Here is an 18,056-nt window from a genome sequence, read left to right on the forward strand (position 1 = left end):
AGTGGTAGAATCGGTAAGTACTATATATTTGTAAGGCATCCATATTCTTTACACTGTAGTTGAGCTCAATACCAAATGCTGTCTTGCTGAATGGTGTTATAGGTTGTATAGTTAATTCAGAACTAATTAAGAACGGCATTTGAATGCATGTTGACTTCATAGATTTCTTTTGGTTCATACAGCTTACAGCTGTCTACGAGGGAATCCCAGGATTCATTGAGGTTGTTATCATCAAATTCGTGTAAGTGCATCTCTTTTTATCAATATTTTTATAATCCTGTCCCATTCGTTTCATCTTCCATCCATGAGTCGTTGCCACAGCATGTGCAGAACATGAGGTTCTTTTGCTTCAGTACCAAGGACAGTGTCATGCGCCCCAAAACATAATCATTTCTTTGATAGATCAAGACCTAACCATGACAAAACTCCTCCTATCCCCAGACCGGGCAGTGTTGTTGCCAGGTACGCCGCCGTGTTTGCCTCGGACCAGGCGGAGTCGGACAGCGCGATCCAGCAGCAGGTGCAGGCCAACCTGGCGGTGGCCATCAGCAACGGCACCTTCAACGGGACACTGAACGTCACCGACAGTCAGGCAGTGCAGCCCATAACACTCACAACGGACGGTACGTGATGGATGGATGGATGGATGGATGGATGTATGGATAGATGGATGGATGGATGGATGGATGGATGGATGGATGGATGGATGGATGGATGGGTGGGTGGATGGATGGATGGATGGATGGATGGATGGGTGGATGGATGGATGGATGGATGGGTCTGGGTGGATGGATGGATGGATGGATGGATTTGTAAGAGCGGTAGATACTAGTAGTTATGCACAGGTATAGAGAAAGGTAGATAAATGAATGAGTGGATGGATTTACTCGCAAAGATTTCGTCTCAGCAGTTTGCATCTTCTAAGAGATGAGTTCGCTGATTTTGTTCCAGAGTTGGAGCTGGTTTCCACAGACTCGTCCTTCTGTACCCTGACGTGTGGGGAGGGGGGCGTGTGTCAGCTGGGTGAGAAGTTCCCCGGGGTGGTGATAGCGGAGTGCGTGTGTGTGGAAAACTACTGCTACACCGGCACGTGTGACATCATAGTGGACCAGGGCCCGAGATGCAGGTCAGCTATGCTTCTTCGATTATCAATTCTACTTCCACGTCCCCCTTTTGATGTATTGTTAATGGATATGAACCCACCGCTAGCCGTTTCTAGGGCTTCACTTTATGCAGATTAGACACGAGCACGTAGTGAATAAATGGAAAAGATAATCTGTAGCGTCCTCCGTCTCCATATCCCAATTACAGACACGTGACTGGGACGTAGTGGATCGAATGAAGCAGATAATCTGTAGCGTCCCCCGTCTCTATTTCTCTATTCAGAGCTAGCTACGTCTATTGTTATAGCTGCTAAGTGTATTTGTTGTAGTTGCCCAGCAGACACCCTGTCCTGGTACCGGGGAGACCGGTGTGAAGTCACTTTGACCCAGGCTGAGATTATCGGGTTTGCCGTGGGCTGTACCGCCGGAGTCTTGGTGTTCATCGTCCTGTTGGTGGTTTGTATGGCCAAACGGGCTAAGAACATGCTGAAGGCACAAAGAGCCAGGCGGTAGGTCTATTGTATATCGGTCTGTTATGTCACCAAGTAGTGTTCAAGTAGTGCGCAGAATTAGAAGAACTGTCACAAATGATATTGTTTGCTTGCAGAATACTTTCTAACATACAATGTAACTTTTGTAAACAGATATTTCGAAGCTCAATTCTGTAAATGTTGTCATCGGTATGAGTGAAAGCTTGCAGTTCTCAATTGAGACAAAATCCTACTCTTACTTTGCATTGCATTGACTGCATTGTCAACCAAAAATAAAATCTACAGCAAGCGATTGATTGGTTACTACATCTATTAATTCCTAACCCAATGCACTGGCTAATTGTATTGTCTTTATCATTCAGTTTTGTTGATTCTTATTGGGGGATGTCTACAACAACACAACAACAGTTGTTTTATGTTTACCTACTTGTTTGTTTATTTTGCCTGCTTGTATATTTGCAGGTATAGATACGACAATGGTGGCTTCATACTGGGGAATGGATACAGTGCACATCATGTACGTAAGGGTTTTTTGTTTCTAAGTCATTGATAAACGCTGTAATACATTGTATCATATTATCTAGTCCCTCATCGCTTCCACGGAAATAAAGTCGGTTCTTAGTTCACAACCAGGATCTATTTGCAATCAACAGCCAACGTTTCGGTAACCGTCTGTCACCTTCAAAAAGGCAATACTGACGTTGTGTTTCAGACCGCATTGTAAGCAGCGACATCTAGCTGTGGTGTGTGGAATAGCACCAGTCAGATCCTGGTTGTGAATAAAGAGCCTGGTTATTTAATGCTTCACCTGATGAAACTGTTTACGAATTCCTGTACCGTTTCGCCCTCCCCACCAGCTGGCAGATACAGGGTTCTTCTCCCGGACGGGCAGGTACACCATCCCGCACACAAACAGCACGGCGTCCAGCCGGCTCTACACGTGGAACCCCACGGTGAAGAACGTACCGGGGGGAGAGGTGAAGGTTTTCATGGCCTTGATATACTCATGTTCCTTCTGTTTCAGAAAACATGGCACACAGAACAGAAGCAATGCAACTCAGGCCATGTTGATTCGATTGTATGGATGACATACCCTGGTAACCCCAACACTGATGCGAGTGTGCATGAAAAAAAAAGTTTGGTAAAAAAAAAAGTGCATTCATTATAAAATCTAAGTGGTGAGGGAGATTGAACAAATGACTCAACATACAGATTGATATACCGAAGAATAGATTATTCATTTTTGTTCTTTCACATCTTCGTCTTTGACTTTGACTGTACTGCACTAGAGATCCCTCAAACACACTGTTTTTCAAAGTGGCGAATTTATAACCCAGCGAATTAATGTTAATTGAGGTTAGTGTTCAGCGGAAACACACTCTACTATTCTGCGATTTTCTACGTGAATTAAGGAAAATGGAAAATGTCACTTACAGCTCTATCTTCACGTACATGTTCTAACTCAGATCTGTTTGTGTTTTAGGTAAGAATCCCTCGTGCGCATGCGCATGGAAAGGTATTCCCGAGACAAGAGCAGATATACGCACAGGTACCGTCTAGTACTCTCATCACAGAGATCTTTCAATGGTGTCTTGTGTGTTATTTGATTAGGTATGAATGTAATGTATAACAACGAGAGAGGTACAAGCATGAGAGTTCCTATGAGTCGGTAAATTACATTATGGAACACAGTTAACTGTCGTCTAACTAAAAGAAATGGACTCACCTGAATCTTCCACTGGATCACTCAGTCCTTTTTAGATTGCTCTAGATACGAGACTTTATGCACGCGTGACGTCAGCAATAAGTCAATGCTTGTTGAAATCTATATCGCCCCCCGTCCCGGTTACTAGTCATGCTTAGGTCCCAACGGGAAAAGGGGGCCCCGCCGGGTAGTTCACGGGCTGTTTTTTGGGCACTTTCGGTCGTGACCCCTACGTGGCCCCGTGGGATACCCTGCGGCTACCGGGCTATTTTTGGACCCAGCCTTAAAAGCCAGCCTTAAAATCAACGCGGGACACGGTAACGAATAGACGCCGTGAGGTAATCGTGCGAGCACCGGGAGGTACCCCCCCCCCCCGTACCCGGGACAAATTTGTTGCTTCGGGGCCCGGCCAGGACTACACCGCCGACGGGCACCGGTGCAATTGTGACCGTAGCATAAGCGAGGTAAACAGCTAGTGATGGAAAAGTTATTAACGTATCCACCTTTTTTTACAGACCATAGAGATGCGGTTCTGAGGGTGTCTGCTACCAAGAGTGACTATATCCTGGAAACCGAACCGACAACGTCTTCCTCCCTATAGCTCAAATCTTATTTTTATAATATAAACATTATATATCAGGAATGATAAAGCATATAGATTTGTTATAAAAGTATATCAAATATAACTTTTCAAACGTGTGTATACATTGAACTGCGAGGACAAGTGGCGTATTTGTTATCCCTCTATTTGAGTTTTTATTATGAATATGTAGTGTCCGCAGCTATGTATAAGCATTCCCCAGTGTAACTTGCCTGTATACCACTACCAAACATAAAGTGCTAAAAACTGAAAATATTTTAGGTCGAAGTCTATACATGAAATTACATTTGAAATTGTGATTGAAAGTATGATGCCTTTTGTAATGTATAGTACAGCTATACTTATAGAGCGATGTTTTACATTGTCTCTCGAGCTCTGTTATATAGAGTTATAACTATCTATATAACTATATGTTTTTTCTTTGTATTTGCCTTTGACCACGTTTCTTTCACCTCAATAGAATGTTAATTTTATCAATCATACCCATAACCGTTATGTGCATTCTTTTCACAATATTTGGGACAGATTTACAAGTTTGGTTATAGTGCTGAAATTGACGTTCGAGGTTCGACTTTGTACATGTGTAAGAACTATGGTAAAATCTGCATAAACCTCTTACAGCATCTTACATATCGATTCTAGAGATCCGCACAACTTTGGCAGTGTTTTATAGTCACCTGGTAAAGACTAGCGTAAAGTGGTCGATATATATGCATCCGACGGCCTTATACGCGCACAGAACTAATTTTGAGGGGTTTTTTGGCGACATCTCAGGGGCAGAGCATTTGGTGACGTGCTGTAATCGAGAAATACTAGTATTCTGAAATTACAGGAATTCATTCCCTATGGAGTTTGTTTTTGATCGAACTTATCGATCGTGGAGTTTGAACGTCGATGACAGTTGCTTTGTGGGTTACAGATCAGGGGCAGTTCAGGAAACTATGTGCATGTACTGTCAACTAAGGAAAAGGAAATTCAATACTCTGTCATTCATTCTGTTGCATCCTCTTCAATCACAGACGGTCGGTTGGTCTCGTTTGTGGCGGAAAATGCAGCGAGGCTCGGTCGGAATGTGGACTTTTCGTCTGCACCGGCTGATCCTGCTTCTTTAGTCTCCGCCCCCACAGGCTGAGGACACAATGTATGAAATATAAGGAAATACACATGTCAGACATGTTCTAAGCCTAACACTTTCGGTCGATCTATTTTGCCACCTTTCTTTTTGCGACCCACTCACAGAAGCATATGCACAAGCCTTGTTACACGACTCGTGAATGTACGATCATAGCAAACGATATATAATATGATAATATACAATAAAAAGTACTGTTCAATGAATGAAAATTCCCTGCGACATTACCGTGAAACTGTACGTGTTCCCGTCAATCTCAATCCTACTGAGTCGGACGGACGGGCCCAGGCCGGTGGACGGACGGCCATACGTGACGTCATCCATCCACAGGTCGGACTGGGAGGCTCTGTGGGGGAGAACAAACAGTATTGCATCATCGTGCTCTGGGACGTCATATTGGTGCGGTTTGTATTTGAGGGAATTAAATTTCAAACATAATCACTGTTTTGTGTGAACACTTTTAGATACCTTCGACTGTTCCTGGACTTTTCCATACTTACTGATTTGGTTCGGAAGATCTTTAAATGTCCGAAAACGCTCGAGCTACATGAATGGATAGAGGCACCAATATGGCGGCGGACGCATCAATGACGTCACCTGAATGTACTAACCGCCATCCTCGATCTCAGCTTTGAAAGAGACTCGATGTCACAATTGTTCTACCTTGTTGTGAACTAAAACTATCTTTTGGATATCCGGTTCTCTAGCATTACAGTAATCAGCTTATGATTCTCTCTGGTAAGGAAACCGATGAAAGCAAACACAGGAAGGACTTCTATAAACTCACACATGGGTTGACATTTCTTCCTGTTGTCGTTTTCTTCTCCACAAGACGATGGGCACAGCGATCAACACCAGGAGAGCGCATGCGCATCCAACGCCAATGCCGATCATTGCTCCCATGGAAAGTCCTCCTGTTAATGACAAAGGGTATTTTCATGGCAAATCAACATGGAATTGATTATTCATCTTATTATGGAAATCCCAGAGTGATACAATATTCTAGTTATGGATAGCGGCAGTTCAGACTCACCAGGCTTGGGCGTGGGTGCCGCTATTGATACATTAGGCGAACTTGACACCTCTCTCGATGTAGAAGTCTGTACTTCTGGTGTAGATGCTTCAGACACAGCAGCGCTGCTTTGCTCCTCGGGTGTTCTTGATGCTGCTGTAGGCTGAGAACTTGACATTGTAGTTGAAGATGACTGCTGGCCCATCGGGGTGGTCGGGGTGCTCAGGGGCTGTGACGTCGGTGTTGCAGGGGAACTACCAGGTGTCACTATGGTAATCGAGACCATAGATGCGGTTGAACTCCCAGGTATCATGGCAACCGTCGAGTTTCCGGGAGTCATAGCAACAGTGGAACTCCCAGGTGCCATGGCAACCGTAGAATTTCCAGGCATCATGGCAACTGTGGAACTCCCTGCTGTCATGGCAACCATAGATGATGGTTTCTCTGACGTCGAGGAATTTGTCGTTCTATCACCCATTCTGGTTGTCGTGACATTGACAGATATTAATGCCGTTGTTGTGTTAGCCTTGCTGCTAGTGACGTCGTTGGTAATGTTGGTGACGTCAGCAAAACCGGGGCTTGCTGTGTTTGACGGTGTTGCACCCGAACTAACCATAACCTGCTGTGACGTTTTCATCGAAGTTGACATTGTTGTGCCTCTTGTCGTGGCGTTCGTGACGTCAGAAACAGAAAATGTCAGGTTCATCGTCTGCATCGTCATGGTAACGGGAGCTGGAGTAGTACTGCTACCATTGGTTACCGTCTGGGCTGACGTCATTTGGCTGGTGATATTCTGGGCACGAGAGTCTGGGAAGAACACAAGAGACAGAATCTTTATCATTTTAATCTGACAGTATCCCTACCTAAGTTACACGAGTATCCGCTGTGGTACAGCTAGGCTCAGTCATGTTTGGAACCGCACGCTTGCCTATGCGCCATCTAGCGGCAAGACGTAGTACTTACAGTCCATTTTGACCCCAAAATGAAGGTAGATGAGGTATTACCGAAACATTAACATGTATTATACATGTTGTGTTATGATAACCCTATTTCCCCCTCAAAATCATCAAAATCCACAAAGAATTGTTAGAGAAACCACAACACCATTCGAGGAGGTAGACAGTTACAACTCGGCACTCCAAGTTGGACAACTGGATATGTATTTTGGGCAGGTTAGTTCTGTATCCGCGGGACATATGACGTGTGAAATAGGTCAGAGAAAGAATGGGAATTCCCAACGAGGTCTTGTACGCGGATAATAATAGATAATTGTGTTCCGGGGAACTCCACTTCCTCGTTATAGCTATGAAACACTGTATGTGTACAGCTTCGATATTATAGCTACGGCGGAAGCAGAATTTTGCGGCGGAACTATACAAATATATGTCTAAAAATCACAAATAAACAGGTTAAGTCAAGAGCTTCCTACTCAAGTATACTAGTACTTAAGCCCCGCATATCGCATTGCATTGATCACTTTGTGATTGTCAAGGCATTACAACACTTGGATATTTTGTAATTACGCGTTACGTTTGAGTAGCCAACATGTGGCTCGGACGCTGGCGTACTGAGGTGCAAAATGGTTGTTGAATTCTAGATCAATCCGTTACAGACTGTTCTTGAACCGCAAGCGTTTATGATTAAACTTCTTAATTTTATAATGCAACATGTTGATAGTTCCCGTGACCTCAAGAAACAAATCTTGCTTTTCAGCCAACAAGTGTACGACCAATACCCACGCATCTCAACATTACAAAGGTAACATTTGTCTCGGGTTTCATTTCCGGGTTCGGTCTTAAAACCTGTCCCTCAAAATCTACACGGTTAAACTCCTGTTGTGGTTTTACGAACATGTCACAACGTTGTGTACTTATTACTGATTACCAAGGACATAATGTCCTTGTGATTACTTAGCATGAAGTACATTGATACCAGAGTTCTGTCTATCACATTATCAATGCGTATGTTAAGGAATTGTTTGGGGGCGTTGAGAAATGTAGTCAAGTTGCATATCATATACATGTACTACTAGTACTACCCAAATACCTGTACATGTAAGTTCTGGCTTCTATGTAGCAGGTATCATAACTTGGTACGCGTTTTACGTCCGAAAATATATGAATTCCTTAGAATACTGCCCCAGTACATGAAACGTTGTGTACTACGTTGTTGACCTTTGATTTGACAGGTGTACAATTCAACGAACAAGTTTAGACACTTACCTTTAACATGTACGGCCAGAAGCAACAAGCCAAGAACTGTCCACATTTTAACAGTCTGCATGACGAAGGGTTCCTCAAACGAAACCCTGTTCACTGTTCCTTGTCCGTAAGTAAGATTTGACCCCCGTCTGCAAGTGTTTCAGCGCCAATGTAACTACGAGCCACCGCCTAGCAATATGTTGTTGGCCGAAATCTGTTTGTAAATGCAGAACCGAACCTTGGACCGAACGTACACAAGTGAAAACCACGCGGTGTAATATTAACACTGACAACAAAAGAATGATAACGTATACATTACAACATAGCAGCACGACCAAAGTCAGTTTGAGTAATGCCTGTCTGACAACTTTTTGAGGTTATAAACTCGGATGCGGGTCAATGCCCAATTTTTGTGCGTCACTCAGCAAATTTAGAGGAAGGGGAAGTTTTGAAATCTGATAGTTATAGAACGGAACTACTTATGCAAATCACGTTTGGGAAAAAATCGCAGACATATCGTGGTCAAAACAAAATTCTATACAAACTTTTTAAAATGAATTTTCGATTGTTGTACCCAACACACACAAAACGCCTCCGAGGCATGTTATGACTGAGCTGATTGTGCCATCGACAACCCAACACAACAATCCTCCTTTGTCATACAACTCGGGCGTCAGTTGCTTCATTGCTAATTCATACAGTCCTATAACAATGAACCTGCACTTGTACAGCGGATGCTGTCTGAAACGTCTGTTTCAAAATTTTATCCAGTTGCTTGAGTAACTATTTTTGGCGTAATGAACCTGACATTACAAACTTTCAGTTAATGTCCCGTATTTACACCATTGTACAAGTGTGGATTGATACAGGGTCAGAAACCGTACAAGTACAGAGTCCAATAATATACTGCAGGACAACATGTAGGACTTTGGCCTCCAGCTCTCAACCATGTAAATAGACTTTGCGCTCCTGAAGCGCTTCCTCATAGCCTCAAACCAGGGTTCCTAAACGTACTCATTGTAACAGTGATTTAGGGTTCTTGATGTAGAACAATTCATCAATGTAGACCTGCCCACGTTTATAAAATGCCAGTTTGTGTTCTAAAACAGAGGCTATAGTACAAAGATAGCCTGATGCCTGGAAGCCAGCCTATCATTCCAACATACCCATTGTCTACAGACCTATTCATGAATCCCATTGCAGGCTGGGAGATGCAGGGCACTATAGGAAGGGTAGCTCAGAATGCAAATGTCATTAGAAAGTACGATGTCCATAACCTCCAAGCAGATCTACGGGGGCAAGACAGTATCAAATTAGAGGGCCAAAACACAACCCAACTGGCCCCGTTTGATACTGTCTTGCTGGGTAGATCTGCTTGGAGATTACATCGCAGTCCTGTCTGTTATGGTAATAACTCTCGTTTGCCCAGAGAAACCCACAGTGCCCCATGTCTCCACACATGTAGTAGGATCCATAAAACGGTCTATGGTGTTTGCACCCTATAGTACATTCCAAAGACATGAACTGTAGTGATCCCATAGTCTGCCCTATGCTTGGAGATTGCTTCTGCTCTCATTTCAAGGTCTTGGCCACCTTCATGACACCAACTCACTCTGGATGGCGCGTTAATATAAGTTGCATTAACTTGAGTGCGTTGCCATCTTGTCTGTATTTGTGATTATGTTGTTTGATTAAAAAAAAAACTCACTCTTGTGTATTTGCTGTTGTTTTCAATCGGGCAAAACTTTTTTGTGTCAACTTGTCTCTGGGGCTAGCTTGTGCGATTACTACAGTAATCTGTCTAAAGGAGCAGGATATCAAGGCTTTCTGTTGGCAAACAAGCCATTGCCGAGAAGAAGTTTAATTACTCTACTTGATTTGTTTCTTTAGTTTGACATACTGTTACAGATACTGTACAACGAACTTATAGGGGGAGGGTGTTGGTCGCATCGTTTTGGGGTTTCCATGTCATCCACATAATTGAATCAACATGGCCTTATATACAAGTTGAGCAACATAATTTAAAGGCATTGACAGCAGGTGTCAACACCAGGAAAGAATGCACAGTCCAGTTGATCTGATGTTACAGGTTTATTGTGTTTATTCCTGTGTTATCTGCTGGGACATGTAGACAGCCTCCGCTCTAAGTCCTGGGGGGTCCGCCGCCACCACCTCCTTGCCCACCACCACCTGGGCCACCACCGCCGCCCTGGCCACCTTGGCCGCCTGGACCTCTCTGGCCCATCTGTAAAATAGACAAAGGGGATGAGTTGGGGTAGAAATACAAAATCACAAGTTGTGTGAACATCCATTTCCAAAATCATATCCTTTGCGTAACTGCTTATTACATGGATGTCTAACCTTCATTGATGTATGCATGAACATTCCGTTGTGAGTGGAAATGGTATGAACAATGTCATGAAAGTAGGTTTCACCAGCACTTGCTTGCATCAGTTTTGTAAGGCCTTTCTACCATCTTTGTTGACTGTCCCACTAATATATTACTCACTGAACAATACATCTTTTAGAATATTTGTCAATCAAAGATGGATTTCTTTTAGACAATCAAGAGAAGACAATACAAATATGTCAATCCACTTCTGCCAAAAACCTAGGACACACACATGAACATTCCATGCACATGCTCTAGTTAAGGTCTGGTCATATTTGTTTCACAATTCTATTGTTGTAGGATTTTTAGAAAGGACAAACTGTCAACAGTTATCTACTGCAACCTTTTTTAGAACAAGACAGCTGAATTTTGTATGACACAGCCAAGAATGACCTTAATTTACATTGTAAACCTATTATACAACATGTGGCCAGGCATCAAATTATAAATCCAGACTGTGGACTAATCAGTGGTTTACTCACTCCTGGTGGGCGGAACCTGGGTGGGGGGGTGCGGTCCTTACGAGCCTCGCGTGACCGGTTCCTCACCACCTTGCTATGGATGGCGCAGCTCACACAGTAGTGGAGCTTGGCATACAGCTTGGGGAGGGCGTACACTGGGGAAGGATAGAAGATCAGCCATTAGTAAAACAGATGATATGCTTCACATGCAACATAAGTTACATCTCACAACACAATTTGGACCCTAGAAAACACAGGAAGGAAAAACAATGTCGAACATTTCCCCAGGCAACTTCTGAAGGGTGCACACTAGATGATGGGAGACCAACAATTGCTAAAAGTAAAACATATCTTTCACAAACAGTAGACAGAAATTATGGCCCAGAAAATAAAACTCTTTTAACAAAACACTGTAGAGACACCTTGGACACTGGAGAACACAGGAAACCAACCACATCACAGAAAAGTGTGGTTGAGTTTAGAAATTGGTAGACAATGGCTGTGGTGTTATTTCTCAATCCACCACAAGGTAAAACCTGTTGTCTCACCTTCATACACGCTCGCCTCGGAGATATCCCTAACGGCCGCGGCCTCCACGATGTTACGGATGACAAACTTCTTGATGGCCTTGTCCTTGGGGACGCAACGTCCGCAGTTGGTGCAGCGGATGGGCCTGACGTGGCCACGCCCTTTCTTAGAACGTCCGTTATTGCGCCTCTTCTTAGTCTGCGGGGTTATAACAAAAAGAGAATACTTTAACTGAGTCGAAACTTTATAAAGAAACAAAACATTTATTCATAATTACCAAATTCAGGTCTGTGGGACAATCACATGCAAACAAGGCACATAACATAGTGATAGTCTATGAGTATGACTATGAGGATATTTCTTCTCATCAAGACAGAGGAAGAAAGGTACCTTGACTGCTGTGTAAATTCTATGCCTGTTGTTGTATGGTCTAAATAATACTTAATTGTATGAGGCACGACACTCAAAAAGTATTTTGGTTCGGGTGAAAAATGCGTGTAAATAATTTGGATGAAAAAAAAAATGACCATCTTCCTCTTCAGATAATTAGATTGCAATATAATCATTTCCTAAAAATCCTTCATGGGAATGTATGTATATGATTATGTATGGTTATTCTTCCTATACTTAACGATTATAAGAGTCTCCTAGGTGCATGGCATCATTATCTTTCCCACAACTCGGCACAGATTCCAAGTTTGGAGACATGTGGTTAGCGCCCCCCTCCCCACCCTAAGGATTTCACTTTAGCCATTTTGGGTTGATTTCGACATGATTATTTTCACATTTTCCCAAATCGTAAGAGAAATCTTCCCCAGGAAATATACCAAAGAACCTTCTAAGTGTTTGGCGATATCTATCGGATACCTTTAAACATTCGTAATCATTCAGAATGTACGAAAATTTTCACATTTTCTGGCACCACGTGAAAAGGTTACCCACCATTTTGACTGCAGGCAGGGGAAGAGGCCGATTCACAGTCAGCATGCGCAAAAATCAAAACGCGAGACAGACTAAAAGCCAAAATATCTAAATGTTAGAGACAACAACCAATTAAAAACCATCACAGATTATAGATTTATAATAGATATAATATTTTTACCCTCTATAGTTTCTGTTGTATGATAGAACAGAGTTTTAGGGTGCTTTTTTCTATTTTCTCTTCGCGGATGTAAGTGTGTCCAAAACGGTGTGCTAAAGCCACGAAATGCACTATGGGAAATATGGAAAGACCAGTCCTACAGCAGCGACCTCCAGCGACTTGTAACTTAACAATAAGATAGACTCTTTGTCACCGGATGTGTGTCATGCTTCGGTAATTTGATGATGACGTTTTGTTGACAATTAGTGCCATCATCGAGTGGTTTCGATTACTATCATGATTGTTGACGTAAACTGAAGAGAATGACGGAATTTTATTACCATCTTTTAGATGGGATATCGAAATACAGAGCTAGAGGTTGAAGAAAATATAATAGGATAAACTAAACGTAACATTTATGACGTGTGAGGAAAACTACGGTTATACATTGCAGTACAGTGTAGCGGTTAGATAGTGCAATTGCGGAGGATTTCATTTCAGGCAGCCCTCACTACATGTGTATAACACTCTATATATAAGAATCTTTTCAAAATACCCCAAACTGATATATGCAGTAATATGAACTTGAGCCAGTGACGAGGCAATAAAGATTTCTCCAAAGAAAAGTTACTTCTTTCCACCCTGACCCTTTGATGAAATATCGTTTGCTGCCGAACCTTCTGAGAATAACGGATCACAGGAATGCCTCAGAGAGACTGTTGATGTAAAACGACCAATCAACTTCACGGTCTCACTCGCCCTGCATGACGTGCCCTGGTGCGTAATTCGCTGAGTCGTAAAAATTGATCCCCGTGGTCAAACATACAAGCTACTGAGAGCAAGGAATATATAATACATTTGCACTTTCGACCTTCGCTGGTTTCCTGCATTTCGTGGAGAGCTATTCATTCAATGCTGATTCAGTGAATGTACAAGTAATGCTATAGGCCTCTTGGGCGCGCTGTGAAAAATTGGATGGCTCTCTGTTGATCTTCTAATCGTATTACGCTGAGTCTAAATACTCGGGTGAGAGTCAACACACACACGCGCGCGGTGACACACACGATAGTGTTTTGAAGATCTCCGCCGCTTCTTGATAGGATTAGAAGGCAAGGGCGAATGGTGGAAATGACTATGGAGTGATTCAAGCCATCGCAAATGATCAAGGGCTTCGCCCTAAACTGCTTCTGTGTCTGTACGTCACGGTGTGAGTCTCAGTGCTATTTGCTATTAGGCGAACTGCGACGTAAGGTTATATTGCAGCACCTAACTTCCTGCTGTGACGTTGTTGAATACTACTATCATCTATGAAGATGCTCGTTCTGCTTTAGTTGTTTTCTGTGATGAAGTATGATCTTTACCATCCTGAAAATATCTTAATCCTCTCTTCCAGTGCCTTCCACTGTAGATGTAGTTTCACTCGTATACACCTGTCGTTTTTGATCATTCAGTACATCGTTTTGAAAGTTTCTAGTTCGCTTAGTAGGGAAGGTTGAATAACTGCGCACTAAATTTAGAAAGTTTTTATCGCAAAACAAACTGTACGGTTGGAGTAATTCTGTTCGACAACGTCCCAGACTCCCAGCTCAATTAGGATGTTTCCGTACCATTAACCGTTTGGCTGCGATTCAAGACCGTAATAGATATCAAAGAAAGGGATTCTTATTAGAAAAGAATGCTTGAATTCCTTACAGTTACGTATTGATTTTTTACTTTGCATCTTGATTTATTCTCACCTTTGCTCTTCGTGGAGGGTGGAAAAAGGTTTGGACTATAAAAATAGCCAGGCTGGGAACCATATATGGTTCAGGGCTGCCTAAGCATTCATTTGATGAAATTCATAGAAATCCTATGAAATCAAGCAAATCATATGACTTATGTGACCCCGCTTTCAGTTGGATGGGTACTCAGTTTGCACAAAATGATTTGATCAAGAAAATTTACAGAAAACAGGAGCACTTCAAACAGGGAAAAAGATTTCACATGGTGGAAATAATGATAAAACCGCCTACACACCTCTGTGATCTTTAGTGATCGTCAAGTGATCTTATTAGTATATTTATAATCCTATTTTCATATCTTGATTTGCAGTTTGATATCGGCACATCAGTGAAAAGGCTGGGTGTTTTAAACTACATAGAAATTGCATTCTGTGCTCTCCAGTCTAACAAAAACTCAAAGGCGGACCGCGAAATAATGGTCTAAAGAGAGGTCTTACAAAACGTTCTGAAGAAGGCGGTCGCATTCAAGTTTTCAGAGGCGTAGGGATTGGCTAATTCATGCACTTTTTAATGACCCGTAGTGAGACGACTAGAAAAAAACGTACCATCCTGAAGTTGTACATTAAAGTGTTCCAAAATACCACACACTTCTTTGTCATTCGGCTCAAATATTGCCTAACTAGTCTTGACAATGATCTATGGACTGCTTCCAGGCCGTTGTCATGACAACGGAAGTGTTCATCCATGTGATGACAACCGGTACAAGAGCCCTAGATTTTTATGGCGTCATGTGTTTTACAAACTGTACGTGTACGAGCAAGAGGAGTTATTGCGAAGTTATTGGGAAAAGGGTGATATAGACTTGGCGTCGACGTTCTGTATTACATGTATTAAGAAATATGGGACTCCCGATACTTTCCCTATGCTGTTCAAATGTCAGATAACAATGAGCGTTGTTCCGTATAATAATGAAACGGAAAGTGAAATCCCAGGCTTAACATTACATCTGTCAACAGGGTGTTATCACCACGTATCGACGCAGTTGGATCACTGCACAATATCATGACGTCAAATTGATGACATGTTGAGCCTAGCAGCTATAATGTTAACGTCATCAATTCTCAGGGCTGCAGTATGATAACGTAATCTCCAAGCAGACGTCTGGCGTCTGGGTTCATAGTTGGGCCTCTTTTGGGTGGCTCGTTCTGAGAAACATCATGCATGACGTCAAGTTGATGAAATGTTGAGCCCAGCAGTTTTAACGTCATCACTTCTCAGGGTTGCGGTAAGATAACATAATCTCCAAGCAGACGTCTGGCGTCTGGGTCCAAAGTTGGGCCTCTTTTGGGTGGCATGTTCTGAGAAACATCATGACGTAAAGTTTATGAAATATTGAGCTTGGCAGCTATAACGTCATCAATTCTCAAGGCTGCAGTATGTAATAACGTAATCTTCAAGCAGACGTCTGGGGGGGGGGGGGGGGCGTCATATTTGGCCTCTTTTCGGTGGCACGTTCTGAGGAACATCATGGCGTCAAGTTGATGAAATATTGAGCCTAGCTAGAAGCTATAACGTCATCAATTTTCTCACGGCTGCAGTAAGATAACGTAATATCCAAGCAGATGTATGACGTTTGGGTTCATATTTGGGCGTCTTATGGGTGGCACGTTTTATTTTCACTGGTAGTGACAAGACGACTATTGAATGCGTAACTCAGAAAAGACATATTCATATAGATGTCTTAATATTCAAGTAGATGTCTGGCCGTTTGGGTTCATATTTGGCGTCTTTTGCCAGTTTTGGGTGGCACCTTTTTACTGGTAGTTTCAATGCGTCGAGATCTATTAAAATGCGTACCGCATAAGAACATGTACATATAGATGGAGCTCGGCACATCTGGTTGGTTGGAGATTAAATGTTCATCGAGGTACCTTGAATGAGGTGTTTGAGTGAATCAGTCCCAATCACTCGTGTGCATAGGCTAACCTGGTCCTTGGAGAAGGAACCTTCAATCGATACTGATTCATGACTGATCTGATCAGACTGATGGCTCCACGAGGGAAACCGTTACATGTGGGCGTAGTTACAAGGATCGTGCGTTGGCGGGAAAAATAGGACAAGGAAAATGCGCCCGGAGGATGGTGAGGAAATGATGATTTGCACAAGGAAGTTGACACTGAAAATTGCAGAATGACACACACACTTGTTAGCACTTTTGCACTGATATGTTACGATTTTTCCACATTCATATCTATGCCTCGTTGCTAACCGTAATTCATTTTCTTTCAAGGTATGACTTGGCCTACAATATGATAAATCAAACAGAATGAAAATACAAAATAAGAACAAATCGTTACGCTTTCGATTTCCTGATTTTATCATTTTTATTGCACATTTGCAATACTTTCTTTTATGAAGATATGTCATTGAGAAAGTTAACAGTACAGACAGCTGTTGACGTGCAAGTACAGTATTGACAAACTGATTCAGCTTTACTCAAATCTTATTTTCCCCACGAATCAATTCTGTGGTTATCCTTTTTGTTACAATATTCTAAATATCCTAAGCGTGCAAAGTCCGGCCTACATGAATAATTTACCGGACAAGTGGCGGGAAAAGTATGACCCCTGAGTGACACGTGACGTCACATCTCCCTTGAGTGATAAACTCATCAACATGCGCTGCCTGACGGGTAAATGTAATTAGTTCACCCAGCCATGCCCGGGACGTCCAACTCTAGCGCCGTGCCTCCGCTCTAAAAACTTCCCGATCTCAAGTTTTATCCCGTACCAGCCACCAGATCTAACATGGGAAGGACGGTGGGAGTCCTGCGGGCCGTGGTGCTACTTTTGGCGCTGTTTCACTGCCGTTCGGCCGAGGGAAAAGGTAAGAGATCCGCCTTACTTCAAGGTTTGGGGTGGGTGACAACAAACGTACGTTTGTCCGATCGGCCCAACAGTAGGTTCCCAAAACTTTACCGAGCGATCGTGCAAGGGTTTATGGAAGGATTTATCGGCTTCTATGCTCAGATCTAGTAGGAAATAGTGTGCTGGGTGTAGGAAAGGTTGGATCGTGGTGGAATTGTTGCAGAAAACGCTACACTGTGGCCCCTGCACCGGTGGTGTAGCGAAGTGTGTCAGCCACACTCCTCAGGGGCAAACCCTGTAACTCAGCCCAAATCTCAGGCGATCTCAGCTCTGATACCCAAATGAAATCAACACAGTCAAAACACCGGTCCCCAGTCTCAAGTTTAAAGTCTCAAAGACGCCACAAGAGAGTCTTGTGGTTCGGAAAAGGAAGTTTTCCCAGTCTGACGCCTCGAAACAGAGCCAGACCGGTCCAGAGACGATTTCTCTTCCGCAAAGTTGTTTACATGACCATGGGCCGCCCCGAGCTAGACCGACCCGACTTTAGCAGACAACAAAACTCACAATTCTACCAGCTGTAGTTAAGAACAACTCAAGGAACAGTTGTAAAACTTCTTAGGCATACATTTGGGGAACAGTTGAGGAAAACTGGTACTTTACTCATCGAAAATACGGCCGGGTTAGAACAGGAAGTTACTGTTGCTACACCCACCAATTCAAACACACTTCTTCAACGTTGGTCTTACCTCATAAATGAAACC

At 42.9% G+C, this 18,056-nt stretch overlaps 4 protein-coding genes across 9 annotated transcripts in view; 2 read left to right on the forward strand and 2 right to left on the reverse strand.

The window, feature by feature from the left end:
* The first annotated feature begins 333 nt into the window (after positions 1-333).
* On the forward strand, positions 334-3,946 carry LOC136421095 (chondroitin sulfate proteoglycan 5-like). Its single transcript, XM_066408244.1, has 8 exons — positions 334-338; positions 442-623; positions 928-1,126; positions 1,433-1,612; positions 2,057-2,111; positions 2,452-2,571; positions 3,078-3,143; positions 3,815-3,946. The coding sequence occupies exons 1-8, from the start codon at positions 334-336 to the stop codon at positions 3,833-3,835; spliced, it is 828 nt and encodes a 275-aa protein (XP_066264341.1). The 3' UTR covers positions 3,836-3,946.
* An 83-nt stretch (positions 3,947-4,029) lies between these two features.
* On the reverse strand, positions 4,030-10,203 carry LOC136420371 (uncharacterized). The gene is made up of 5 exons (XM_066407248.1): positions 8,267-10,203; positions 6,066-6,851; positions 5,820-5,946; positions 5,261-5,378; positions 4,030-5,028 (listed from the first exon to the last, which is right to left on the reverse strand). The coding sequence occupies exons 1-5, from the start codon at positions 8,325-8,327 to the stop codon at positions 4,891-4,893; spliced, it is 1,230 nt and encodes a 409-aa protein (XP_066263345.1). The 5' UTR covers positions 8,328-10,203; the 3' UTR covers positions 4,030-4,890.
* A 118-nt stretch (positions 10,204-10,321) lies between these two features.
* The window catches only part of LOC136420372 (small ribosomal subunit protein eS26-like), a 58,947-nt gene continuing 51,212 nt past the window's right edge, over positions 10,322-18,056 (reverse strand). Inside the window, exons 1-4 of one of the 2 annotated variants that reach the window (XM_066407250.1) lie at positions 12,569-12,696; positions 11,647-11,824; positions 11,120-11,253; positions 10,322-10,490 (exon numbers count right to left, since the gene is read on the reverse strand). In XM_066407250.1, the coding sequence (XP_066263347.1) occupies positions 10,389-10,490; positions 11,120-11,253; positions 11,647-11,824; positions 12,569-12,613 (459 nt within the window). In that variant the 5' untranslated portion in view covers positions 12,614-12,696 and the 3' untranslated portion in view covers positions 10,322-10,388. Of the gene's footprint in view, positions 10,491-11,119; positions 11,254-11,646; positions 11,825-12,568; positions 12,697-18,056 lie in introns of those variants that run through there. The other variant, XM_066407249.1, reaches the window with a different exon arrangement.
* LOC136420368 (epidermal growth factor receptor-like) overlaps positions 17,118-18,056 on the forward strand; it is a 97,556-nt gene continuing 96,617 nt past the window's right edge. For all 5 annotated transcript variants that reach the window (XR_010753191.1, XM_066407234.1, XM_066407238.1 and 2 more), the window contains exon 1: positions 17,118-17,314. Coding sequence is in view for 4 of the 5 variants with exons in the window: in XM_066407234.1 (XP_066263331.1) it covers positions 17,236-17,314 (79 nt within the window). In the remaining variant the exon portion in view is untranslated. The remainder of the gene's footprint in view (positions 17,315-18,056) is intronic.

The sequence above is a fragment of the Branchiostoma lanceolatum genome, chromosome 15, assembly GCF_035083965.1.
Source record: "Branchiostoma lanceolatum isolate klBraLanc5 chromosome 15, klBraLanc5.hap2, whole genome shotgun sequence".
Taxonomy (NCBI): Eukaryota; Metazoa; Chordata; class Leptocardii; order Amphioxiformes; family Branchiostomatidae; genus Branchiostoma; species Branchiostoma lanceolatum.